The sequence below is a fragment of the Rattus rattus genome, chromosome 13, assembly GCF_011064425.1.
Source record: "Rattus rattus isolate New Zealand chromosome 13, Rrattus_CSIRO_v1, whole genome shotgun sequence".
Lineage (NCBI taxonomy): Eukaryota > Metazoa > Chordata > Mammalia > Rodentia > Muridae > Rattus > Rattus rattus.
Genome location: NC_046166.1, coordinates 64,323,324 through 64,350,068, shown reverse-complemented (window position 1 = coordinate 64,350,068; position 26,745 = coordinate 64,323,324). Strand labels below are relative to the sequence as shown.

Genomic DNA, 26,745 nt, shown 5'->3' with positions numbered 1-26,745 from the left:
CATTCACTAATTCCCTGTAGCTCTTCATCTAAGACAGTGGTTCTCAACCCCTTTCTGGTCACATATCAGATATCTACATTACAATTCATAACAGCAAAATTATAATTTTGAAGCAGCAGTAAAGTAATTTTATGATTGGGGGTCACCACGACACGAGGAACTGTAGGTATTAAAGGGTTCACAGCCTTAGGAAGGTTGAGCCTCTGCTGGGGTTGGGCCATGCACAATCAACCACTTCAACATATCAACTGGCGTGGTTATTGTTCAGGTCTTGTTTGGGCATAGTGTTGATACTTTGTAGACTCCCTGTCATACGTAGAAGATAGAATATTGCAGCAGACTACCTGGTCCTCTGGCTCTTAAAAATCTGTCCCTCTCCTCTGTAATGGTCTTGTAGGGGTATCGATTGGGACTGGGCACCCCACAGACAGTTGTTCTCTAGTTTGAGCAGATTTGGCCTTGTGGGATGGTTCTTATCTGCTGCAAAAAGCAGCTTCTTTGATCAGAAGCGAAAACTATACTTGTCTGTGAGCATAAAGGTAAGTATTTGGGATGCAGTTAGGAAATACACGATATGCAGAAGTGGCGGTAGTACATTATTCTCCAAAACTTATAACCTCACCAGTAAGGCATGATTTCCCTTCTGTTGAGGGGGACCTTACGTTCAACTTGGCAGGTAATTGTTACCATTGATATATAAGTACCAGCATTGCACCTTTAGGGACCGCTTGTCATGCTGTCATTCTTAGTGGTCACAGGCATCGCAGCTGAGCAGGACAATTGATTGCTATCCAATAGTAGCTTACAACGCACCTTCTAATGTTATGAAAGCCAGTTCTCAGGGAGGAAGCCTTTCAGTCAGATCACCTTGATTCCTACAAGTCTTGTGTCCAAAATGTGTGATGTGTCCAGCAACAGCGAATGACTTTCAACCTCTGGGAGGCAACTAGGATAAGAGCAGTAGCCTATAATCGCCTTGGGAGTCTCTTAATCTCCCCTGACCAACAACTCGGAAGGAGGCTTCTGATGCTCGGTTATTAGTCTGTGGCTCTAGGGGGATTGGGGAATGTTGTCCAGAATCCTCTGGAAGAACAAATCCTCTTAAAGCTGAACCATTTTCTGGCTCTTTATAAACCTTTAAAGCAAGACAGCTGTAGATGTGTCTCACATACTGGCTTTGGTGTTGGGGATCAAACTCAGGTTCCCATGCACGCTAAGCATGGACCTTAACTCTGAGCTGCACCACCAGTCTCCATCTGCCCTACTGTGAAAATTGCCAGAGAATGTTACAGCGTACTCATAGAAGCAAAATTATAATAAGTACCAGTGCTTTCAGAATACGTGTTTAATTGTGTAAAAGTATCACTGACTAAAAAACCTTGTTATGAATGAATGAGAGTGTATCTGTGTTTCAAAAACGTTAACTTCTGTGACATAACAATAATACGAACTTTTGTGATTTTTCTAGAAGAAAGCTATCTGCAATTCACCTCACTTCTCCTGTTGTTCTTCCTCTCTCTACTCACCCCAGAGTCTAAGATCACACTGTCTTTTGGGAAACCACGATCCCAGCAACCTGTTGTCATCTGTTCCCTTGTACTCTACCTCAGTGTTACAAGACACCTGAAGGGAAGCAGAAGGGACACCCTTCTGCTCACCTCAAATGCTCACCGCCAGTTAAGCAAGGACCAGTGGCATAGCTGCCATGCAAGGCCAACGCAGTTTGCTTCCTGATAAGTCTTCCCCAAATGACAAACTCATGGGCATAAGAATATAGTTTCAGGGGCTGGGGATTTAGCTCAGTGGTAGGCAGCTTACCTAGGAAGCATAAGGCCCTGGGTTCCGTCCCCAGCTCAGAAAAAAGAACCAAAAAAAAAAAAAAAAAAAAAAAAAAAAAGAATATAGTTTCAGTTTAATAGATGGACGTAAAGCTAAAAACAGTCCTCATCGGAGCTGTCCTTCAGGAGCTCATCAGGACAGAGTGTGTAAAATCAGGAAGATAGTGAATTTTCCTTTAAGGACACAGACTCCCATCAATGGGGAACGATTGTTCACACTTGCACACTTAGACTGGCATTTGGTGAACCTTGGTCTTAGCAATGCAGATTAACAGGCCAAAAGGCGCTTCCAGACCTTCACTGGAGCTTCCAGAGTGGCGAGTTTGTCTTTTCTTTCTCTCCAGGCTTCTCAGCATTCTCAGAGGAGCTGGGATCCCATTCTCTTCCTTCTGTGGAAGCCGAGAGCTTTTCTAGGGATTCTATTATTTCACTTCTCAGCTCATCCTCGGATTCTTCAAACTTTCTGGAATAACAAGCAGTCAGAACCAGTGTTAGAATATAAAAGCACAAACAGAAAAACTAGTCTCCTTTTTCCTGTCTGCTTCCGCCCTTAATGCTGGGCTTTCAGCAGATAACGTTTTCTGTCAGTTTGGCCTGGGAAGGGAGGTGTCTGTGACTGACTGTGTGTGCAGGTGCGATTGCCTATAGCCATGCATGCAGCAGCCGGAGGAGGATATGGGGTGTCCGGCTCTACCAATCTACATCCTTCCTTCAAGACAGCGTCTCTCATTAAACTTGGAACTAGCTAAGCCAACCATCCTAACTGTCTCTACTCACAACCTGGGTCGCAGGCAGACAGAATCATGCCTGTTTCAGGTGGGTGCTGAGATCCAAACTCGGGTCCTATTAGAAAAAACAAAGTTTACTGTAAAACCCCGCTGCACCAGGCTGGCGATGTGGCTCAGTGGGTAGAGCGCTCGCCTTGTGTGTGTGACGTCTCCCTCGTGTGTGTGACATCTCGGGTCTAAAGCACAGCAATGATTAAAGGAGGTGCTGCATCCCTCTGATCCACACAGGATGTGGAGGCAGAAGATTCAGAAGTTCGATATCATCCTTGACTACACAGTAGGTTCGAAGCCAACCTGGGATACATGAATCCCTGCCACAAAAACAGAAACAAAAACAAAATCAGAAACACTGCTAGACTAGAGCGGCCTCGTGCATATTGTGTGTAGTGTTTCTTGACTATGGCAAGAGATGACGTGTCCCAGGCATAGTGGTGCATGCAGGCCTTTATTCCCAGAACTCAGGCAGAGGCAGGCTGAGTTTGAGACTAAGCCTGGTCTACAGAGCATGCACCAATACAGCCAGGGAAATCCTGTCTAGAAAGACAAAAACAAAAGAGGGCGTGTGAAATGACGGACCTGCACCGTGTGGGATCCTGTCAGTGCACACTCTGTGAGGTTCACAGGAAGACGAAATTGCCTGCCTGCATTTCCAAGACCTAGTCCTGTTATTATGTAGTGTGTGGCTATAATTAAGTAAGGGGGGAGCCAGATGAAGTTGGAGACACACGATAACATGCTTTGGTAACTCACAACAACGAATGACCTTGGAGAAAGGTTAACCCACTCCTAGGAGTGCCAGACTGCATGAGCCACTATAGAATGGACCGAGAATGCCATGGGAGGTCACAAGGGACAACAAGCTCAGGGTCAGCCTTCCAGGGAGTCCAGCCCTGAAAGAGAGTTGAGCATGTTCAGATGCTTGAGAGAAAGCAGATACAGATGAGAGTCCCTTAACACACTGCTGGTCATACACACTCGGGTAAGTTCTAAGCCTGTGAGAGAAACATGGAAAATGACAGGGTTTGGGAAGCCATTAGGCCATGAGAGAGGAGCTCTAATGAACAGGACTCAGTTTCTCTGAAGGGAGCCTGCTGAGGTGTTTTTCCATTCCACTCAGCAAGGACAGTTGCTTTGCCTTTCAATTGTGAAGTCACCTTGATTTTTCCTGAGAAAATACAACACATTGTGACTCCTGGGTGTTTTATATTTACTTCTTCTGTGAACCTAGCAGTAGTAACACCCTTTAATGTTACTCTTAATGCTGGCTTCTCAGCGTGGGGGGTTTCTAAGCCACCCATAGGCTGTGATTCAAACTCCAAATCTGAACAAACTCAAGTCTGTGCTTATAAATTTTTGTGGGATTTTTCCCCCAAGTGATAAATATATATATGAGCCCCCCCCCACTAGGTTGGTTGTTGGTGAAACTGTTGATAGATTAGGAAGTATGACCTTGTTGGAGGTAGTGTGTCACTGGGGATGGACATTTAGCTTTTAAAAGCCCACACCAGATCCATTCATCCAGTCAGAGAGTCTGTTTGTCTGTGTCTCTGTCTCTCCTGTCTCTGTCTCTGTCTGTCTGTCTCTGTCTTTCTCTCTCTCTGTCTCTGTCTTTCTCTCTCTCTCTGTCTCTCTGTCTTTCTGTCTCTCTGTCTCTCTGTGTCTCTGTCTCTCTGTGTGTGTCTCTGTGTCTGTGTCTGTCTCTGTCTCTCTGTCTCTGTCTCTGTCTCTCTCCCTCCCCCTCCTCTCTCTGACTGCTGCCTACAAATTGGGGTATAAGCTCTCAGCTACTCCCCAGTGACATGCTGCCTACCTAACTGCCGCCACATTCCCTTTCGTGAGGTCACGGACTAAACCCCTGAAACTGTAAGCATCAGTGCTTCCTTTCATTAGCTGCCTTTATCGTGTCGTTTATCACAGCAATAGAATAGTACCTAAGACACCGAGACTGGGTCAGACAGACAAGCTATATGACTGGAATTTTTTCCTAACCCCTCCTTGTTTTCCAAAGGTCAGAAATGGAGCAGGACCCAAAGAAGAAAACAAGACCCTGTTGATTATTAGATAGGAAAGAAATGATACAGAGACAGGAAAGGACGAAAAAATAACTCTTCAAAATAATACCACCAACTGTCATTAGAAAACACATGACTAAACCTAGTAGGACGACAAAGATAAAATGGGTTGTTTCAGTGCTAGGAATCAAATGAGGGCTTTCTACACACGGCTGAGCTGATACCCAGCCCTGATTCTTCACTAACACAGTAGATGACGAACTCTAGATGAGGTTATTTCCATGGAAGATGTTGACAAATTTTCATAAAGCAAGTGTGCTCAGCAGGATAATTAATTAATGTGCAACATGCATTTAAAACTTTAGGGGACTGAGGACACAGTAGTAAAAGACTTGGCATGCTTGTGTGGGATACTGTGTTTGATTTTCGGTGCTGCCAAATTTATTATAGGAAATAACTTCAAACTAATAAAATAAGAAACATATGAATATGAGGAAAAAACAGGTAGGTTGGGTTAAAAGTACACATTTGTTTAAATGTAAAACCTAATAGATGATATCCAGATGGGATTGTAAAAGAGTATGTAAGAATTCATCTATAACATGCATAAGTGCCCTTTGGGTGTGTCTCTAAAAGCCTCCATAGATAAGAATGCTAAAGAACAAAACGTCTCAGGCTGGAGAGATGGCTCAGTGATTAAGAGCACTGACTGCTCTTCCAGAGGTTCTGACTTCAATTCCTAGTGACCACATCTGTAATGAGATCTGACGACCTCTTCTGGTGTGTCTGAAGACAGCTATTCATACACATTAAAAAGAATGGAGGGGTTGGGGATTTAGCTCAGTGGTAGAGCACTTGCCTAGCAAGCACAAGGCCCTGGGTTCGGTCCCCAGCTCCGGAAAAAAAAAAAAAAAAAAAAGTAAAAAGAATGGAAAGTCCCTGACTATTTTAAGGCAAGTTGTTTGGGAGAGGTTTTTGTTCTATGACCAGAGGCAAAGTCAGCTGCATGACCTTGAGCTGCCCCACCTTAAAGACGAAAGTGGTTTTCCCACCCCACCCTCCACTTAGAAGCTCCTCTAAGGAAGAGCTGGGATAAGATACTGGGATTTTTTCCTTCAGGTTTGCAGAAAGGAGAGAGAAGCAATAGCAGGACACAGGTAAAACAGTATTCTCAGAAAGAATGCTAGGTTGACCAAGACAGAAAGATTTCTAAAGAGCTGGCAGTTTAGTTGTAGGATCAGGCTTGGAAGCAGATATTGTGTATAGAGTTCAGAAAATAAAGTTACCTGCTGAGCTAGCAGGTTTTTGCCTCAGTTTACGCCACGCCACCTACAGCCACCTCCACCCATCCCGTCCTTATTGGTATACATATTAGATCATTTAAATGGTCACATATAAAGTCCTAGTTCACCCCCTAGTGCTGCCAAGGAGGAGAAACTATATCACTATAAAGTCAAGTGGCACCTACAGAAGAAAATTTAATAATGCTGGAAAACTTCTTTAAACAGCCAGGAACATTGAAACGTGTCTGTTCTCTACTACAAGGGAAGCTAAATGGGAAGGGTACCTGAGATAATTTGGATTCCAGCCTAACAACACAGAAGGACCAATCCTAGTTCAAATAAAAGCTGTAAATACATGGAGGACTATTATTAGGAGAAAGAGGTGAAAGGTGCCTAGGGGACAAGATGTGCTTCTACGAGATCACGCCAAACAGTGGATGGAGGACAAGAAGCTCACTGGTTTGTTTAATGGAGGAGAGGGAGGGGAGAAAAAATATCTGTCTCAGAGTGGGGAAATGAGAGTGATACAGACAGATAGACAGACTGACTGACTGACAGACAAGACAGGGAAACAGAATGAACAAGACAGAGTCATCTGGTGGCCACCATGCCACCACACAAGAGTGGAAACAAACGCACCCAGCCTGGCAGCTGCAGTGGTTGGGGACAAGCTGTTACCACTGAGTAGCTGAAAGGCGGGCTAGAGGGACAGCAAATTCACAACAGCTATGCTATATTCATGCATATGAAGATCCATAATCAACACCAATGCATGAATAAAGAAAATGTGCCGTATATATTTAATAGGATGCGATTCACCGTTTGTAGGGGCGGTGGCTGATAGAGTTGAGGCAGGGTGCCATGCAGCCAGGACTGGCCTCTATCTTGCTTGTAGCTGATGATGGCATGGAGTTCTCCATCCTCCTGCCTTCCTGTCTATAACTCTCAAGTGCCAGGATTATAGCTATGTATCTTCGTGTGAAACGAGCTTATGGTTCAACTCTAAAGCAGAAAAAAATCTGCTACGCCTAGGCACGCGTGAGTCTCTGCACACACATGCACACAACAGAGAAGGGAAGCGGGGGGCCGGCAGAGCCCCAACAAATCCATGCATCATGTAAAGCTGGGTCTCCTTAGCTAGGTCTCCCTGGGCTTAGGTCGCTATGGGCCACCTTCTCTCCCACTTGTACTCACGTAGCATCCCCATCCGAACCCGGTTGCAGTCGTTCATCACCCACTGTGATGCCCGCGGCTATTTCTCCCTCTTCCCTGTCTTCTTTAGGAAGCTGCGGTTTTATCATCACTACTGAAAGAAACGATAAAGATGAAAGGAGAATGATCTGTGTGCTTGAGGAGCAACATCTACCCACAATCCCACAGTGAATGCCACTCACGACGGCCACAGATGAGATGTTGTGGTTTGTGTAATGTCTCCCACAGGGTCATGTGTTTGAATACTCGGGCCCCACGCGGCACTACACGGCGAGGCTGCGGAACCACGGGGAGGTGTGGTTCCTGAATGGAGCAAGGTGGGTTGCTGTGCAAAGAGCTTTGAGGTTTATAGTCCAGCCCTGCTTCCTGCCCCCTCTCTGTTTTCCTGGTACACTGAGATGTGTTCAAGCAGCTGCCACATGCTCCAGCCGCCATGCTTTCCCGTTCCTCAGATCACGAGCTGAAAGAAGTCGTCCGCCCTTAAGCTGCTTCTTGCCGAATATTTAGCATTTGAGATGAGAAAAGCGATTAATTCGATATCCAGTTATTTGGTGCTGGACTGAAAACTTAGGCAACACAGGAAGACTCCAAAAAGGGAGCGTCCCAGTAAGGAACAGACAGAGAAGTGTTAAGAAAAGTGTGACACTGAAACTTAAGACTCGCCACCACGGAGCCGTCCCTAGCGTTCTCCGTCTCTGTAAACCCCCTGTACACCTGTGCTTCCTGGAAGTCCTGAGGCGGCCCGCACAGCAAGCCTTCACAGCTGTCCTGTGTCTTTGTATTCATTCTTATTTCAGAGATTCCCCATCTGGGCATGGTGATGTCTGCCAGGAATCACAGCAGAGGCAGGAGGATAAATGGGTTTGAAGCCAGCCTGGGCTGTTGAAGACCTACTCTGGTGTCTTAGTTACCTTTCTATCATTGTGACAAAATATCAAGGTCAGCTGCCTGCCTGTGTCCTTAAGGCCCCCCTAATTGAATTAGATTCCCATACACTTTTGTTGTTTCTTTTTAGGAGCAGAATATTCCTTAGGCCTTTTCTTTTCACAAGTCACAGGATTGGCCGGGGAGGGTCCCAGCCCAAGAATACCACTCCTTTCGTTCCACTTAGAATCTGCCTCTCTTTTGGCACAAGCCATGGCTACAACATTAAATCTCCCAGTGCTCTCTTCTGCTTCGCACTGTACATTTTGTATTTCTTTTTGCCTCACTCTTTTCCATTATAAAACTGCATAAGTATAACAATAGGAAAGTAACTAAGACACAAGTTTGGTATCAAGGAGTGGGCTACTGCGGCGACAGGCCCTACCATGCTGTGTCTTGGAGGAATTTGAAAAACTTTGGAACTTTGGATGAGGAAAGTGCTTGAATGTTGTAAGTGGGGCTTAACAGGCCCTCCTAGTGGGCGCTCTGAAGACAGTAGTGCTGAGAACAGCTTGGACTGTGGAGCCCCAGCTCACCCGGTTTCAGAGGCGAAGGATAGTTTCGTATACTTTGTTGCTGTTTCCTCTGTCTCGCTAGTTTTAGCCCCATTATTTTCTTTTCCCACCTACTCTTTTTATAGTGTGGTTTGCTCTTTCTTTTCCAGGCCCCTCAGCTGCAGTCAGTCTTCCCAGTATCTTCTGTAGGCGCCTGGGGCTATAACCTTTGCTCTAATGCTTGCACTGTGTCCCACGGGTGTGGGTGTGTCATGGTTCCGTCTTCCTTCAGTCCCAGGACTTGTTAAGCTTCCTTCTGATTTCTCCAGTGACCCAGCTTCTTTCTGCTCAGTAGTGTGTCGTTCTACTTGCATGAGTTTGTGTAACTTTCTGTCATTTCTATTGCTGTTGACCTCCAGCCTTACTCCATCGTGGTCAGACAACGTGAAGGGCGTTATTTGATTTTCTTTTGCAAATTTGTGGAGACCTGCCTTGTGTTGCCTATGTGGCTGACCGTTTTGTGTGCTACTGAAAATAAACAGAATGTGTTCTTTAGGGTGTGGGTGGAGTGTCCTGCAGATGTCTGTTAGATCTGTTTGGTTTATGATGTCATTTAGCCCCGGCATTACTCTGTTTAGCTTTTTGCCTGGATTGGTAAGCATAGTATGCCAAGGTTTCTCAATCTCACTGTGTTGGGTCAATCTGAGACTTTAGACCTAATAGCATTCTCTTTTGTATGAAACTGTTGTCTCTCTGGTAAACACGTGTTTAAGACTGTAATATCCTCTGGAATTTTTCTCCTTTAAGGAAATATATATATTAATATTAGTTTTGGTTTTAAATCTATTTTCCAGGTATTAGAACAGCCAGAGTTGCCTGTTTCTTTAACCCCTTTGTGTTCAGAATGAGAATCCAACAGGGCCCCAGCTATGTGTGCTTGCCTGCTTGATTGACAGGACCATCCACCATTCCTCAGAAGCAGCTCGTTTTTGCCTTGCTGAAGTATTTTGGATTCTGTGGTCATTTTCTTGGACCCCTCAAATTCATTTCTAGCACCCAGGCTGTCCAGAACTCAAATTCTTCCAGCCTCTACTACAGACGTGATAGGGCCATAGGTATACAGCCCTGTGCCTGACCTATGCTTGGTTTCTCCGGAGTGAATTTAGTGTCAACACCCTAGGGGGAGAAAGTTAAACAATAACATAGATATAAACACCATTGGGAGTATGTTAAACAATAACATAGAAAATTATATTTTGATTCAGTGGAAAATAAATCACTTAGTAATGAATCCAACAAAGATAAAGTCAATTATACAGTAACCACTTAGGATCGGTAAGAAAAATTGTTAACAAAAATATAATATAGATTAACCAGGTGTGGGGGTGCATTCCCTACATCCCAGCACTCAGGAGGCAGGGGAACAGTGTGTGTATAATATAGATAGACTGTTAGATAGATAGATAGATAGATAGATAGATAGATAGATAGATAGATATAGATAAACAGAACGATAGATGATAGACACACAGAGAATAGATAGATAGATAGATAGACATAGACAGACCAAGATATAATATCATATATGTGTGTATGTGTATATAATGAATAGAGATATATTGTATCATATAACACATAAGATATAATACAGAATGTAGCCATGTGCGGTGGTATGTGGCTGTCATCAAGAGGACCACTTGTGCCTATAAGCTTAAGGTTTCCTTGGACAACACAGAGAGATACTGACAGAAAAGGGGATGCATATTGCTTTTAAAATGGAGACTACTCAGGAGGCAGAGGCAGGCGGACCTCTAGGAGTTCACAGTCAGCCAGGCATACATAGCAAAGAGTCTGGGGTCATCAGAGCTACACAGTGACACACAGTCTTTTTAAAACAAAATGAAAACACAATGAATCATATTGGTTTGCATTCTTATTGCCCGTAGGAAAATGAGCTCTCTGAGTAGTTATCAAACTGAGCAATGCTAGACTGTCTCCCCAGAGCGCCAGTGCTTTCCGAGAGTCGTCAACTTGAAACACTACACAAAATTATGCCTCTGTCCTTGGAAGTGCATGCCTTTCGTTAGTTCACTTGGAACCAGCTTGGTTAGAGCAAATCAGACAAGCAAGGTGTGTTCCCAGTTCTCTCTCCAACCCAAAGGCACTACTGGTGCCTTTCTGCATCTGTAAATCGGTGACATAATTCCCTGGGGAACCGGTAACTCTGTTAAAAATAAAGCGCATACCAGTTTCTCCTTTACCCGCAGACAATAAGCCACTGCAGGCACGTTCTGTTGCCAAAGCAGGAGGGGTTCCTGGCACATCCCGCCACCACTGCTTCCTGTTTTCTTGGCTACCATCCATCACAATAACTTGGCCATCTGAAAAACGATACTGCATTAGCAAAAATAAAGATAAACTTCATGAAGTCATTGTTTTTGATAGCTGAGTAGTACTCCATTGTTGGATGTACCACATTTTCTGAATCCATTCTTCAGCTGAGGGACATCTGGGTTCTTTCCAGCTTCTGGCTATTATAAATAAGGCTGCTATGGACAGAGTGGAGCATGTGTCCTTGTTATATGTTGGAGCGTCTTTTGGTTATATGCCCAATAGTAGTATAGCAGGGTCCTCAGGTAGTACTATTTCCAAATTTCTGAGGATCCACCAGATTGATTTCCAGAGTGGTTGTACCAGCTTGCAGTTGCACCAACAATGGAGGAGTGTTCCTTTCTCCATATCCTCACCAGCATCTGCTGTCACCTGAGTTTTTGATCTTAGCCATTCAACTGGTGTGAGGTGGAATCTTTTCAGTTTTTTATATTTTATTATATTCTGTAACAGTCCACAGAATGCTAGAACCATGAACATCATATTCCTCATTGTGTGTGTGTGTGTGTGTGTGTGTGTGTGTGTGTGTGTGTAAGCATTACTACCTTTTTGTCACATGTTGAGGGTCATATTTTGCTGTGTGAACTGTGATAAGTTTCCATGTGCTTATTTTTTTAAGTTGAGTTCAACCTCCTATGTCTTACTGAATTATAAATCATCTTAAAAACTTACAGTAACTCATTTAAGTGATACAAGCTCATCCCTTGGCATCCAAAGCAGATTAGCTAGTTACAGGACACCAGTGATAGAAAATCTGGCCATGTGGGCTGAAGAGATTGCTCGACAGCTGAAAGCGCTTGCTGCTCTTACAGAGAATCCAAGTTTGGTGACTTTGAATCCATGGTGACTTTGAACTACCTGTAGCTCTGGCTTCAGGGAGATCCGATGCCTTCGCCATCCACTGGCACTGCTCGGATGTGTATATATCCACACCAAGACCCAAGGGTATATAATTAAAAATAGTAAAAATAAAATATTCTTAAATCTGCATATGATTAAATAGTTTATATGTAATATGTACTATTTGCGTAAAAACGTATGCACGTCTTCCAACATACTTTTCATCGGGGTGGGGATGAGACAGGGTCTCGTGTAGCTCATGCTAGCTTTGAACTGTCTATAGTTGCCGAGGGTGACCTTGAACTCCTTATCCTCCTGGTTTCCCTCTCTACCTTCCAGATGTTGGGGTTACAGCATGTACCACCAGCCCTAGTTTCAAGCGTACTTTATCTTTTAAGGTCTAATCTTTATTATTTTTAGTAATTCTGCGTACCTGTGAGAGTGTGGGTTTGTGCCTGCGGTTAACTGAAGAGGCCAGAGTAGGGGTCTGGGTCTCTACAACCAGAGTTGTAAAGGGTTGTGAGTTACCGGGAGCTGGGAGCTGGGACCCGAGCCTGCGTCCTCTGCAACAAGAACAGTGCCTACTCATTTTTTTTTTTTTTTTTTTTTTTGGTTTTTTTTTTCGGAGCTGGGGACTGAACCCAAGGCCTTGCGCTTCCTAGGCAAGCGCTCTACCACTGAGCTAAATCCCAACCCCCAGTGCCTACTCTTAACTGCTGAGCCATCTCTCTGGCCTATTTCCTGAGTTCTAAACCAACCCTAGGCGGCTCACGCACAGCACAGCGCAACGCAAGTGCGGCACAAATCGTGGTTCTGCTGCACTGCTTAGGGAGAGTGGCAAGAAAACGTCCCTACGTCTTCACACCGACGAAAGCCTTTTTCTCAATATTTTCCCATTTGTGATTTACTGATGCCAAGGACATCGAGAGCTGTCTATTGAATTTATAGCACAGTCTCAAATGCTAACCCTTTCTTGGGGCTACGTATTGAAGGACAGAGGAAGCACAAGGACTTGGGAGTTGGCTCGGTGAGTAAAGCCTGCTGTTGTGAAAGCGTGACCATCTGGGTTGGCTGGAGTTTGAACCCCGGATCGTGCATGTGCTAGGCCCTTGACAGCCGAACTACATACCTAACCCTAAGACCAATTGGTCAATGACATCACAAGGCTGTAATTAAGCCAGTGTTAGGAACTAAGTCAAGTGCACCCCCGTCCTGATCTCCCTCTCTCACTTAAGGAAATGTGGCAGGCGCGATTTTCTTCCTGTCATACACTGTTGTGTGACCAGAGTCATTGGCGTCATCGACTGCTAGGATAACTAGCACACGAGTCTCAACTTCACATCCATGATGCCAAAACGATGACTGGGAAGTGCCAACCATTCCAATAAGGTGTGCATTGGCTGCAGAGCTGCTCCAAGTCCTGGTCCTCCCCTGCTGCTGGTGACAGCTGACCAAAGACTCACCATCCGGCATGGTGGGGCAGGTGGAGGTGATGTCTGCTGCGGCCATCATTCGCAGAAGAGTCTGAGGTGCGCCGGCATCCCACTGCCTCCTGTTCTCTGTGGCAATGGCGTCCTGAAAGAAACCCTCTGGGAGTAAGACAATAACTGATTAGTTCCACAGCAGCAGAACCTAACGATGGGTACTGAAGTTGTTAGGGACTGGCCCGATGTGCTTTCTATTGCAAACGCCATAGCCAAAACCGACTTCTGGGGAAAAGGGTTCCTTTCATCTTACTGCACCCAGTTCATAAACGAACTCCATGGCAGGAGTCGAAGCAGAAACCATGAGAGGGCTGCTTACTGGCTTGCTCCCAGACTCACATTATAGGCCCCAAGGCCACCTGCCCAGGGATGTCACAGGCCATTATGGGTGTGGCCTTCCCACATCAATCAAGAAAATGCCTCACAGACTTGCCTACAGGCCAACCTGATGGAGGCCGTTCCTCAGCTGAAGCTCCTTCTCCCCCAGGTGACTCTGATTTTTGTGGAGTTGGCAGAAGACTACCCAGCATAGGGACCCAAGAGTAGGAAGTCCAGGCCACAGGAGCCCCTGCCTGGGCCTCTAACAGACCCAACAGAGAAGGCAGAAACTCAAACAGCTTCCAATGTTGTTTCATTTTTATCATTAATGTTGATATTCAGTTTAACTAAGTGCTAAGGAAATCCATGAATAGAAAAATGACTGGGACGTCTATGAGAATTCTCAGGTTTCTGCATAGGCAAGCTCTCTCCTCTCTCCCCGCCTCAAACATGTCTTCCTTCTTTGTTCCAGACTGGCTCAGAATTTATGGCGTTCTTACTTCCCGCTTCAGCCCCCCATGTGCTAGAACAGCAAGCAATCCCCACCAGGCCCACCCTGAGTGCTGGGATTGCAGGTGTGCACCGCCACACCAGGCTATGTCAGGGTCTGGCTCAGATCGCTTTCTAACTCACGTTCTGAGACAGGATCTTTAAGTGAACCTGGAGCTCATAAGATCATATTAAGCTGCTTGGCCAATAGCTTTCAGGTGTCCTCTTGTCTCTACACACACATACACACATACACACACACACACACACACAAACACACAAACACACACATTCACACACACACTCTCTCACATAAACACACAATCATACACATAAACACACACTCACACACTCTCACACACATACACTTACACACATACACACAAACACACACAATCACACACACAAATACACACACAGTCACAAAAACACACACATACACACACATACACTTACACACACATACTCACACACAAACACACACAATCACACACACAAATACACACACAGTCACAAAAACACACACATACACACAAACACTCTCACACATACACTCACACAAACATACACAATCACACGCACAAACACACATACACACAAACACACACACATACATACACACATACACACATACACCAGAACTGGGCTTGCAGAGCAACATTGCCCTGCCCAGCTTTTTCTGCGGGTTCTGGGACCTGAACCCAGATCTTTGTCTCAGCAGCAGACGCTCTATGGACTGAGGCAGGCTTCGTGAGCATTCCACGCCCTGAAGGAAGGGGACTTCCCCATCTCCCCAGCCAGCCTTATCCCAGCAGTGATGACCATTAGGGCTCAGGCCATGCCCCTGTCTGCACCCCCTTTTCTTTATCATTTCAGGACAGGGATCAGGTTTCCTCTGTCTGCACCCTCTAGCACTGGCTGGGCAGGGGGAGAGCCACACTTAGGATGCTTGGTGAACAGAGCAGAGATGTTTCTGTGGGAAAATAAAGCAGAGTAATGTGGGAAGGAGAAACTGAGGCAAGCCAGGTCTGCAAATGTTTACATGGCTAACTGGGGAGAAGACCAGGATTTCCCTGAGCTGGAGAGCAAGAGAGGAAGTTCAGGGCCAGCACAGACAACTCAGGAGACCTTGTCTCAAAATAAAAAAGATTAAAAAAAAAAAAAAAAAAAAAAGAGGACTGGCCCGGGATGATCAAACAAACCAGCCTGCTATTTTCCTTAGTACTAAAGGATGGGGAAGGCAGAGGAAGAAAATAAAAGAAGGTCGGGGGGTGATGGCTCAGCAGTTAACACAGCTACGGTTCCCCCAGGAGACACAAGTTCAGTTCCCAGCACCGACATCAGACAGCTCACAACCTCCTGCCATTCCAGGGGATCTGCCACCCCTGCCCTCCAGCAGCGCCTTCACGAAAGTGGTGCACATAAACCCATGCATGCACACACACACACACACACACACACACACACACACACACACACACCCGAAAGCCAATCGGCCAGTCTTTCTTTTTTAATGAAGGGAAGATCGTTTATTAAGCACCCTTCGTTCAGGCAGGTCCTTCGTACCTATCGTGCAACGCTCTTGTTGCTATAGTAACCCTGCGTGGTTACCATTACTATGATTCCCCACACCTCAAAAAGGATGGGGGGGGGTCTTTATTTAGAACATGAAAATAACTTGAAAAGGAGAAATGTCCCATGACCCGGAACTCCAGTGCTAGCCGGGATTCACTGGCTCCAGAACCAGTGAATGGTTCCTATGTCACCACAGTACTCAAGGGTGTCAGGCCCCTCCCTACCCAGCAGCAGCAGCAGACATGGAGGCAGAGGAAAAGTTCAGAGGACTCTGAGGAGACACTGCCCTGGGTGCAGAGGAGCAATCGCCCTGGGGATGGCCTTGCTCTGAAGCAGGGGTCTCTGGGAAGGAGGAGGACACGTGCTGGGGTTAAGGTGCTTGTCACACCTGCCCAGAGAGCTTTCCAGAAGGTAAGGAGACAGACCCACAAGTATGACACTCCTAGAGCTGCTGAAACTGCAGGAGTGGGTAGACCTGCCCAGGGCCGTGAGCATAGCAGGAAGGAATGCTAGAAGAAGGATGTGGGGGAGATGGGGGGAAGCCAGGAGCCCAGTGGAGAGAGCTGGGGATGATTGCAAAGGAAAAACTCCATTTTCCTCCCCCCGCTTTCAAGCAAGATGTACCTGCTTCTGGGCCGCAGAGTTCTTCAAAGGCTCTGTCTGTATAGTCTTCTTCACGCTCCCCCCTACATTTAGACTCCTGAAACTTCATGCCATCTTCAAAGCTTAAAGTATCACTTAGTCTCTCCACCACCTAAAGAAATTTCAGTTATTCATGAGAAAGAAGCCATATTGAGAGTTAAGTGCATTAATTTTGTGCCTTTTGCAAATATTACTTTTCAAACAATATGGCAAGTATTGTGTGTGCGTGAGAGAGAGATAGAAAGAGAGAGAGAATTCCATATAGTTTTAAAGGTGAAATTATTTTGACTGAGACAGAAACACCAATGTTTTCATTTCTTCTTGAAAATAGCGGCCAGCACCGAACACAGAACAACTCAATTTTCCCAGGCTTTCTCCTCCAGATCACACTTCTCAGTTCAGGGTTTTCTTATCCAATCCCTGCTTTCAGGATCCAACATAATACTCCTTTTTTCTTCTTCTTCTTCTTCTTCTTCTTCTTCTTCTTCTTCTTCTTCTTCTTCTTCTTCTTCTTCTTCTTCTTCTTCCTCCTCCTCCTCCTCCTCCTCCTCCTCCTCCTCCTCCTCCTCCTCCTCTTCTTCTTCTTCTTCTTCTTCTTTTCCGAAGATTTATTTACTTTTGTTTTATGTGTATGAGTGTTTGGCTACACGTATGTCTGTGTACCACTTGTGTGTATAGTATGCAAGGTGGCCAGCAGAGGGTGTTGGATCCCTTGGAACTGGTATTACATGACTGGAATGTCAGTGACCTGGGAATCAAATACCGCAGGTCCTCTGGAAGAACAACCATTGCTCTTAACCACTGAGCCATCTCTCCAGAGATCTTCTTTCTTAAGCTGGGACCTCACTGTGCTGTCCACGGTGTTCTAGAATTCCTGGACTCAACAGTCCTCCCAGCTCGGCCTCCCCAGTAGTCGACAGCATAGCCACCAACCACACTGATCCTCACAACCAGGTTGATTAGGTCCTACAATTGGTCCTCATGTTCCACTGCCAATAGGAAAACGGCCATCTTGGTTTTAGCTGTAGTAAGCACAGGCTAAGACAGGAGGAACCCCTGTTAGCTAAAGTTGTTTGGAGTCCCTTTTCTCATGCCAGCACCTCACATCATGGAAACCATGTGACCTGCCCCTCCCCAGACCTAGGCTGCTCAGATCCCACAGCTCTGGGGACATCAGAGGCCAAATCATTGAGTAAACACTAAGGCCACCATGCTAATGGGGTCATTCTGTAGAAAATGTTTGTAAAAGTGCAATGACATAGACATTAGTAGGACTCAACCCTGAGTGTTACACAGTTAACCCGTGTTCTGCCACTGACCTGCATTCCTGGCTCTCAAAAGATGAGAATATGAAGGGACTGGGGGTACCTCAGTAGCTGAAGAAAGTGTTGGGTGTGATTATTCATAGTTAATTTTTAGTAATCTGAAAGATTAAGTCCGAGGAAATATAGTGGGAAAAGGGAATCAGTTAACGTTGATACTGACATTTGTTACACGTTCTGATGAAAGTTGAAAATTCAAAAGGTGTCAATGTCAAGTGATAAAATGATGTGGTAGGGGCTGGAGAGATGGCTCAGTGGTTAAGAGCACTGACTGCTCTGAGTTCAAATCCCAGCAACCACATGGTGGCTCACAACCATCTGTGATGAGATCAGATACCCTCTTCTGGTGTCTGAAGACAGTTATAGTGTACTTATATATAATAAATAAATAAATATTAAAAAAAGGGGGTTGGGGATTTAGCTCAGTGGTAGAGCGCTTGCCTAGCAATCGCAAGGCCCTGGGTTCGGTCCCCAGCTCCGAAAAATAGAAAAGAAAAAAAAAAAGATGTGGTAGTTTGAATATGCTTGGCCCGGGGAATGGCACTATTAGAAGGTGTGGTCTTGTTATAATGGATGCTGGAGGAAGTGTATCATTGTGGGGGTGGGGTTTGAGCCCCTCCTCTTAGCTGCCTGAAGACAGCCTTCTCTTGACTACCTTTTGATCAAGGTGAAGGACTCTTGGCTCGTTCTCCAGAACCCTGTCTTCCTGGATACTGCCATGTTTCCTGCCATGATGATAATGGACTGAACTCGTAAGCCAGCCCCAATTAAATGTTGTCCTTTAGAAGAGTTGCCTTGGTCATGGTGTCTGTTCACAGCAATGGGACCCCTAACTAGGACAAATGAAATCTGAACTTTTTTTTCCTACATGAGATTTACCTACGCACAGAGGAATTAGAACTAACTGACTACACTTTCAGGTTACTCAATGGTTTTTGAATCAGCATATTAACATTATCAGGAAAATAACTCGTGCAAGGACATTCTCGTTACAGCCCCTGCAACAATTTCATGAGTCTGAAGACCAACTCACATTGTCATAGCTGATCATAGCAGCAGGTTCGTAACGACGTATCTCATCCTCTTGGATAGTGTCTTCCTCTGAAATGCATTCATCTAGGCTGATTTCAAACTTTACCCCTCTCTAAAATAAGCAAGAAAAAAGTCTTAACAGTTCAATAAACCCTTCAAATTACAACCCCTGAGGCCAATTCATCTTCACACCATACATACTTAAGATCATTAGTGTAGCACCACACAGTAGGGCTATTCTATAAGACAGTGAGAGTGGGAAATCACACAGACAACCTGGATTGTAAAGCACACAGTAGGGCTATTCCAGAAGACAGAGGGAGCAGAGAATCTCACAGACAACATGAGCCCCAATCATCTTTGTTTCTTTCTTTTTGTCTGTCTGTCTGTCTGTCTTTCTTTCTATTTATTATATATGGGTACACTGCAGCTGTCTTCAGACACACCAGAAGAGGGCATTGAATCCCATTACAGATGGTTGTGAGCCACCATGTGGATGTGTGGATGTGGGATTTGAACTCAGGACCTCTGGAAGAGCAGTCAGTGCGCTTAACCACTGAGCCATCTCTCCAGCGCCCCAATCAACTTTGTAATATGCAAGTAAAAGATAGGAATGTTTAGAGCCTAATTTTACAGCTCTGCTTTTGAATTTTACTCTTTTATGTTCTGAAGTCTAATTTATTTCAAGTCTCTCTTGATACTCTAAAAGTTGAGAGAAAAACATAATTCCATCAACTCATATGATTATATATTCATAATGTCTAAATTCATATTGGTGTATATTTCTTTTTTTTAAACATTTATTTATTTTATGTATGTGAGTACACTATCACTGTCTTCAGTCACATGGGAAGAGGGCTTCAGATCCCATTCCAGATGGTTGTGAGCCATCATGTGGTTGCTGGGAATTGAACTCAGGACCTCTGGAAGAGCAGTCAGTGCTCTTAACCATTGAGCCATCTCTCCAACCCTTGGTGTATATTTCTATAACTTGATTTCTGCATTGAATTTGATGAAACACTTTTTTGCCAGAAAAGTTAACCATGATTCATGAAAAGGGTAGGTATAGTATCCATCTAATTAAAATAGCCATGTATTGGACATTGGCATTTTTGTGAACAAAAATTCTATAATGTGACAAAATGCTCATCGCTCCAATGCAGTTTAACCCAGTCCAGCTCAAGAGTTCTCTTTTGCAGTACTGGAGATCAGATTAGGGCTTTGTACATGCTAGGTAAGTGCTTCACCAGAGGCCCATCTCAGCCTTAGAATGTAACTGTAACAACAGGATGTGTGTGTGTGTGTGTGTGTGTGTATGTGTGTGTGTGTGTGTCTGTCTGTCTGTCTGTCTGTCTGCCTGTCTCTGTGTGTATGTGTCTGTGTGTCTGTGTCTGTCTGTGTATGTGTCTGTGTGTGTTTCTGTATGTGTCTGTATGTGTGTCTGTGTGAATGTGTGTGTATGTGTGTATATGTGTGTGTCTGTGTGTGTGTGTCTGTGTGTGTGTGTGTGTGTGTCTGTGTGTGTGTCTGTGTGTGTGTGTGTGTCTGTGTGTGTGTCTGTGTGTGTGTGTATGTGTGTGTGTGTCTGTGTGTGTGTGTGTGTGTGTGTCTGTGTGTGTGTATATGTGTGTCTCTGTGTGCGTGCCTGTGTGTGTATGTGTCTGTGTATGTATGGGTCTGTGTGTATGTATGTGTCTGTGTCTGTGTGTGTGTGTATGTGTCTGTGTATTTATGTATCTGTGTGTGTATGTCTGTGTGTGTGTGTGTGTCTGTGTGTGTGTGTGTCTGTGTGTGTCTGTGTGTGTCTGTGTGTGTGTGCGCGCGCGCGCGCGCGCGCGACGGTGGGTCCTGGTAGAAGCCTATAGAGTGAATTTTCATATAGGAGTGGCCATACTAGACTGTGACACTGTAATGTGAGACCTGGGATAGGCTTCAGAGAAGGTTGTGAAGGATCTGGCTGGTTGGAAAGTTATAATTCTACAAATTCTTACTGAGCCATCTCTGCCCTCTGTGATCCACACCCCTACACAAAGAAAGAACACAGTAGACATTGCCCAAAGGACTCGGCTGGCGTAAAGCTTACACTGTCCTGGACTCAGCTGGCATAGATCTTACACTGTCCTGGAGTAGGCTAGGTGACACATGAGTTTGCAAATTAACGGCATGATTACAAGCAAGTCTTACATGCATGGGGGACAGAAACTACAAAGCTTGCGAGACGGCTCAGCAGGCAAAAGCACTTGCCATGAGTGCCTGGGGACCCCTGGTGGAAGGAGACACTCAGCTGTCCTCTGACCTCCACGTATGTCCTGTAGGTCACGCACGTCTGTACTAATTGCACACATGTATCATACACACATATAACAATCAATAAATCAATTTTTAAAGGAAATGGGGGCTAGTGGTAGTAGTATGCCTGTGATCCAAGTGTAAAGCCAGGGCAAAGTCAGACTTTCCCGAGAAGGCTGAACCCCTCTGCTCCTTTGGAAAATGAAGGCTTAGCATCTTGGTGAGCTTCTCTCTCTACTGCAGCACCTGTGACCAATACCAATCAATAAGACAGGAAGATCTTGAGTGTTTGGCCATTTTGGACAATGTAATGAAATCTTGTCTTCTAATAAAAATAACGGAACCGCTCAATGTTAGAGCACTTGCCTAGAATACATGAGGGTCTGGATTCAGTTTCTAGAATTGCAAAAGGGGGGAAATTAAACATAATGCCTACTAGATGATCTCGCCATCCCAGGCCAATTTAGTCACTCCAGAGTAGAAAGAGATGTGCCTGTCGCCTTTAGATTTGACTTTTAGGGCTGGGAGGTGGCTTAGCATGCAAATTCACTGACTGCCTAAGCGAGAGAACCTGGATTGAAGTTCCCTGTACATAAAAGTCTGTGTGCCTGTACCTGCAACGCTGGGACACAGAAACAGGAGCTTGCTGGATAGCCAGCCTAGCTGAAATTGCTCAGCTTCAGGATTAGCTGTAGACCCTGTCCCAAGGAAACAGTACTGACACTGTACCCTGACTACAGGAAGGCGCCCACGGTGACGTACAATGCCCATGATGGTCCCAGAGTTTGCAATAGCCAAGAGTTGGAAACTATTGAAATATTCATCTCTTGCTGAGTTGACGAAGTTTTGTATACTTATATAGTGGAGTACACCAAGCAGTGACAAGGGGTGATGATATTTATCCACCATAGGTGAGACTTAACACTATTAAGCACAGTGATGCTTCCTGATGCATGAAAGAAGCCAGCAGAAGGAACACTGAGGGATGATGGCATTTGTATGCCATGCTCACATCTACAAAATGCAAATAATCCATTGTGATGTAAAGCTCATGGCAATTACCTAGAGATGGTGTGGGAGGGAGACTGCAAGAAACAGACAAGGGGAATTGATCAAAGAACATCTGAGCTTTTGAGGAGGTCCCTATGTGACCCAGTGGCACAGCGGGAAGCCAGACCTGCCCCTGACCCCTGGGGCAGGGCACACTTGGAAACTCACAAACCTCTGGCAACATCCATCTCTACCTGCTTTGAGACTTCGTCCTCAGGAGCATCAGGGCAGGAGGGCAGGTTACTCCTCTTTACCAAATAGGTTCTATGACTGAGGTCGGCATTCTCCTGGAATACAGGTTACACACAATCGACGAGATCAGCTCTGAAGCTACTCGCTATAGCGAGAATTTGGAATTTCAGTTTCATTTAAAAAACAAAACAAAACAAAACACCGAAATATTATAAGAATGTGGTTTTGTTTCAATCCCAGGTGCATTGATTTGGGGCCGCTTCTGAGTGCCTGCAGCAGCTGACCATGCTTGGCCTCGTGCTCTAGCAGAGGCGTGGTTTGGCCCACTGCTTAGAGTTTCTGCAATTGTGTGACAGTTGGAATTCTGGGAACTTTGGTGAGGTCCCGATAGGCATGGTTGTTGGTCGTTCATGGGGTCCCTCTCCCTCTCACTTAGAACACATCACTTAACGCAGACCTTCTCATTCTTCTCAGGCCAATCCCCTCCCCCACCCCATCAACTTCTTCCGCATGAGCCTACACCCACTTGGCCTTCTCATCTTGGCTCCTATGAGGCTTGAGTACAGCAGACTTTCTTCGTTATCATTCCATACACATGTGCCTGTGAGTGGACGTGCGTCTGCCAGAAGGCAGATATGACAGAGGCATCCTCTTGGCTTGTGACACTAAGTGACTTGGGAGGTGAAAGGTTGCTGCACTTTCTGTTACAGGACATAAGCAAGGTCCACTGAAAACCCTCCCCACACTCGTGCTCAGACTAGTTTGCTCACGCCCTTGGAGGCTGAAGAGGCTGGAGGAGGCAGGTCTGCCACAGCAGCATGGCAGGTCTGTTCCCCTAACTCTGCTAGGTGAGCTCTGCACAGCCCAGTGGGCCTCAGAAAAGGAGCAACCCAGAGGACTGCAGATATTCATGGCAGCGGAATCCCTGTATGTTTTTAAACAGCAGGTCAGACGCAGGCTGGCTACATCGCCCACTGAAGACATGGTCATCTGCTGCAATTCTAGAAACCTGAAATACGGAAGGACGAGTTTCCAGTGTAGCTCCGTTATGGTCTTTTCAAGAGTGATGTCAGCTGTGTTCAGGCTCACGCAGTCTTGTATGTGAGAGAAGTAAGTCCCGAGAACTGCCAGCACCACAGCATGCACTTACACAGACTAAGACAGCAATGACATCAGAGGCTACGGTCTTGTGAGGCCACCATGTTATATGTGGCTTAGCATGAATGGAAATGTTCTTAGAGGAGGAAGAAAGAAAAACACACACGCTTTACCTCATACGTAGCTAGAGATTTACAGCAAGAGAGAGGCCATTTGGTGGGAGGAAAGAGCCAAGGCCACAAGCAAAGCCTTTATGTCCAGGATAACTTAAAAACCGTTATTAACTTAACATCCTCCAAAAAAGACAACGATGCTGTTCATGACCACACAGGCTTTGGAGCCCCTGTTCACAGCCGACTTTAATAACCTTGGGCCCCTTTCACTGTCCTTGCAGGCATAAGCCTGTCCTCAGTTTGGACTTTCTGCATCTAACCCAGTTCTGTCCTCCAGCAGCTGCTCAGTAAACACTGGCTTTCTCATCATAAGGAAGACAACAGGTATTTTTGATAACTAATTCCTAATGAAGGTCATCACATCCTGACATCATCTTCTGTAGTAAGTGTTGTTAGGTCTGACAGGTTTTCTACGAAGAAAGAAACTGGAAGGATAGCTTCTACCTCATTTCCTGTCAGGAGATCGTGTGCACATGGGCATGTGTCTGTGTCCGGGTCTCTGTGTGTGCATATGTACATGCATGTGGGTATGCATATCTGTGTACATGTGTCTGTGCATGTATGTATGCATGTGTGTATGTATGCATTGTGCCTGGGTGTGTGGATGGGTGTGGATGTCTGTGCACACCCATGTATGCATGTGTACATGTGTGCAAAGATTGCATTCCACACAGGGCTTTGGATATGCTAAGCGTAAACTCTTATATTAAGCTCCTTGCTTTTAATATGCAGTCATTTGATCACCTCTGAGTTGATAGAGCACTGTTCACTGTAGTGGGGTGAGCTTACCTTCAGCTCTCTCCCCATTTTCTTTTTAATTTCCTTCATGTCGTTGTGGTACTGTTGGCGGATTTCCTCCAGCTGCTTCCAATATTCCTGAAACACAAAGCCAACCTTAACCTGAAAATAATCCCTACAGAGCCTACAATTTTAGACACATCCAAATCATTAGAGAATAAGTTCTTCTAAAAGTAATGATATACTCACTTTAGCTGTGGTGCTTCATAGCCTGGGAGGCTATGGGACACTGTGTGGGACACCGTGTGGGACACTGTGTGGACACCGTGTGGGACACTGTGTGGGACACCGTGGGGGACACTGTGTGGAACACTGTGTGGACACTGTGTGGGACAGTGTGTGGGACACTGTGTGGACACTGTGTGGAACACTGTATGGGACACTGTGTGGGACACTGTGTGGGACAGTGTGTGGGACAGTGTGTGGGACAGTGTGTGGGACACCGTGTGGAACACTGTATGGGACACTGTGTGGGACAGTGTGTGGGACACTGTGTGGACACTGTGTGGAACACTGTATGGGACACTGTGTGGGACACTGTGTGGGACACTGTGTGGGACAGTGTGTGGGACAGTGTGTGGGACAGTGTGTGGGACAGTGTGTGGGACACTGTGTGGGACACCGTGTGGGACACTGTGTGGGACAGTGTGTGGGACAGTGTGTGGGACACCGTGTGGGACAGTGTGTGGGACACTGTGTGGGACACCGTGTGTGTGGGACACTGTGTGGGACACTGTGTGGGACACTGTGTGGGACACTGTGTGGGACAGTGTGTGGGACACTGTGTTGGACAGTGTGTGGGACAGTGTGTGGGACACTGTGTGGGACACCGTGTGGGACAGTGTGTGGGACACTGTGTGGGACACTGTGTGGGACAGTGTGTGGGACACCGTGTGGGACACCGTGTGGGACACCGTGTGGGACACCGTGTGGGACACTGTGTGGGACACTGTGTGTGTGGGACACTGTGTGGGACAGACACTGTGTGGGACACTGTGTGGGACACTGTGTGGGACAGTGTGTGGGACACTGTGTGGGACACTGTGTGGGACACTGTGTGGGGACACTGTGTGGGACAGTGTGTGGGACAGTGTGTGGGACAGTGTGGGGGACACTGTGTGGGACACCGTGTGGGACACCGTGTGGGACACTGTGTGGAACAGTGTGTGGGACAGTGTGTGGGACACTGTGTGGGACACCGTGTGGGACACCGTGTGGGACACTGTATGGGACACTGTGTGGGACACTGTGTGGGACAGTGTGTGGGACACCGTGTGGGACACTGTATGGGACACCGTGTGGGACACTGTATGGGACACTGTGTGGGACACGTGTGGGACACCGTGTGGGACAGTGTGTGGGACACCGTGTGGGACACTGTGTGGGACACCGTGTGGGACACTGTGTGGGACAGTGTGTGGGACACTGTGTGGGACACCGTGTGGGACAGTGTGTGGGACACCGTGTGGGACACTGTGTGGGACACTGTGTGTGTGTGGGACACCGTGTGGGACACTGTGTGGGACACCGTGTGGGACAGTGTGTGGGACACTGTGTGGGACACTGTGTGGGACACAGTGGGACACTGTATGGGACACCGTGTGGGACACTGTATGGGACACCGTGTGGGACACCGTGTGGGTGTGTGGGACAGTGTGTGGGACACTGTGTGGGACACTGTGTGGGACAGTGTGTGGAACACTGTGTGGGACAGTGTGTGGGACACCGTGTGGGACACCGTGTGGGACACCGTGTGGGACACTGTGTGGGACAGTGTGTGGAACACTGTGTGGAACACTGTATGGGACACTGTGTGGGACAGAGATCTTTGTTTATTCCAGTTCCAAATCGTGTGTGGCTACTCTGCATATTCCACTTCTGCATTAATTGAATGTGTTGCCCCTCAAAACATATGGTAAAGCTAGGGTGCACGCACACCTTTAGTCCTAAAGGTGGAGATGGGAAAAGGGGAAGGGTGAAATGGGAAAATCAAGTCCTTTAGTTCAAGAGTACAAGACTAGCCTGGGGTAACAAGCAGACTTCACTCATCATCACCACCATCATCATCACCACCACCACCATCATCATCATCATCATCATCACCACCACCTCAGGCAGGCCGTTGGGCCAGGACACATAAGCTCAAGATGAAAACAGCTGAGGAATGTGTTCTTTAATCCTGGTGTGTTTTGTTAAGACCCTGAATACAGTAATCGTGATTTATGCTTTGTTCCTTAACTGCTCTGTTTATGCCTTGTTTCTTCCTTGACTACTCTGTTTGTGCCTTAGAACTGACCATATTCTTTACATGTGCCTAGAATGATAGAAAAGCAGACTGGAAAAAAAATAAACGGTAACTCCAGATGCCAGGATCCAGCACAGACCCACACACGTGAACAACCAGGACAATATGTCTTCTGCAGAAGCCAGCCAGCCTACTGTGTTCAGGCTCCGGGCACATGGCTACCACAGTGGTTCTCCCTGTCAGCCTCCAAAAGCAC

The 26,745-nt window shown here is 46.1% G+C and overlaps 1 protein-coding gene across 1 annotated transcript in view; it reads right to left on the bottom strand.

Annotated features, from left to right (window-relative positions):
• Positions 1 to 1,896: 1,896 nt before the first annotated feature.
• The window catches only part of Nek5 (NIMA related kinase 5), a 43,458-nt gene continuing 18,609 nt past the window's right edge, over positions 1,897 to 26,745 (bottom strand). The window contains exons 12-18 of the mRNA XM_032918870.1: positions 24,236 to 24,322; positions 18,688 to 18,756; positions 16,273 to 16,402; positions 13,246 to 13,371; positions 10,798 to 10,932; positions 7,116 to 7,224; positions 1,897 to 2,301 (exon numbers count right to left, since the gene is read on the bottom strand). Of these exons, the coding sequence (XP_032774761.1) occupies positions 2,136 to 2,301; positions 7,116 to 7,224; positions 10,798 to 10,932; positions 13,246 to 13,371; positions 16,273 to 16,402; positions 18,688 to 18,756; positions 24,236 to 24,322 (822 nt within the window). The 3' untranslated portion in view covers positions 1,897 to 2,135. The remainder of the gene's footprint in view (positions 2,302 to 7,115; positions 7,225 to 10,797; positions 10,933 to 13,245; positions 13,372 to 16,272; positions 16,403 to 18,687; positions 18,757 to 24,235; positions 24,323 to 26,745) is intronic.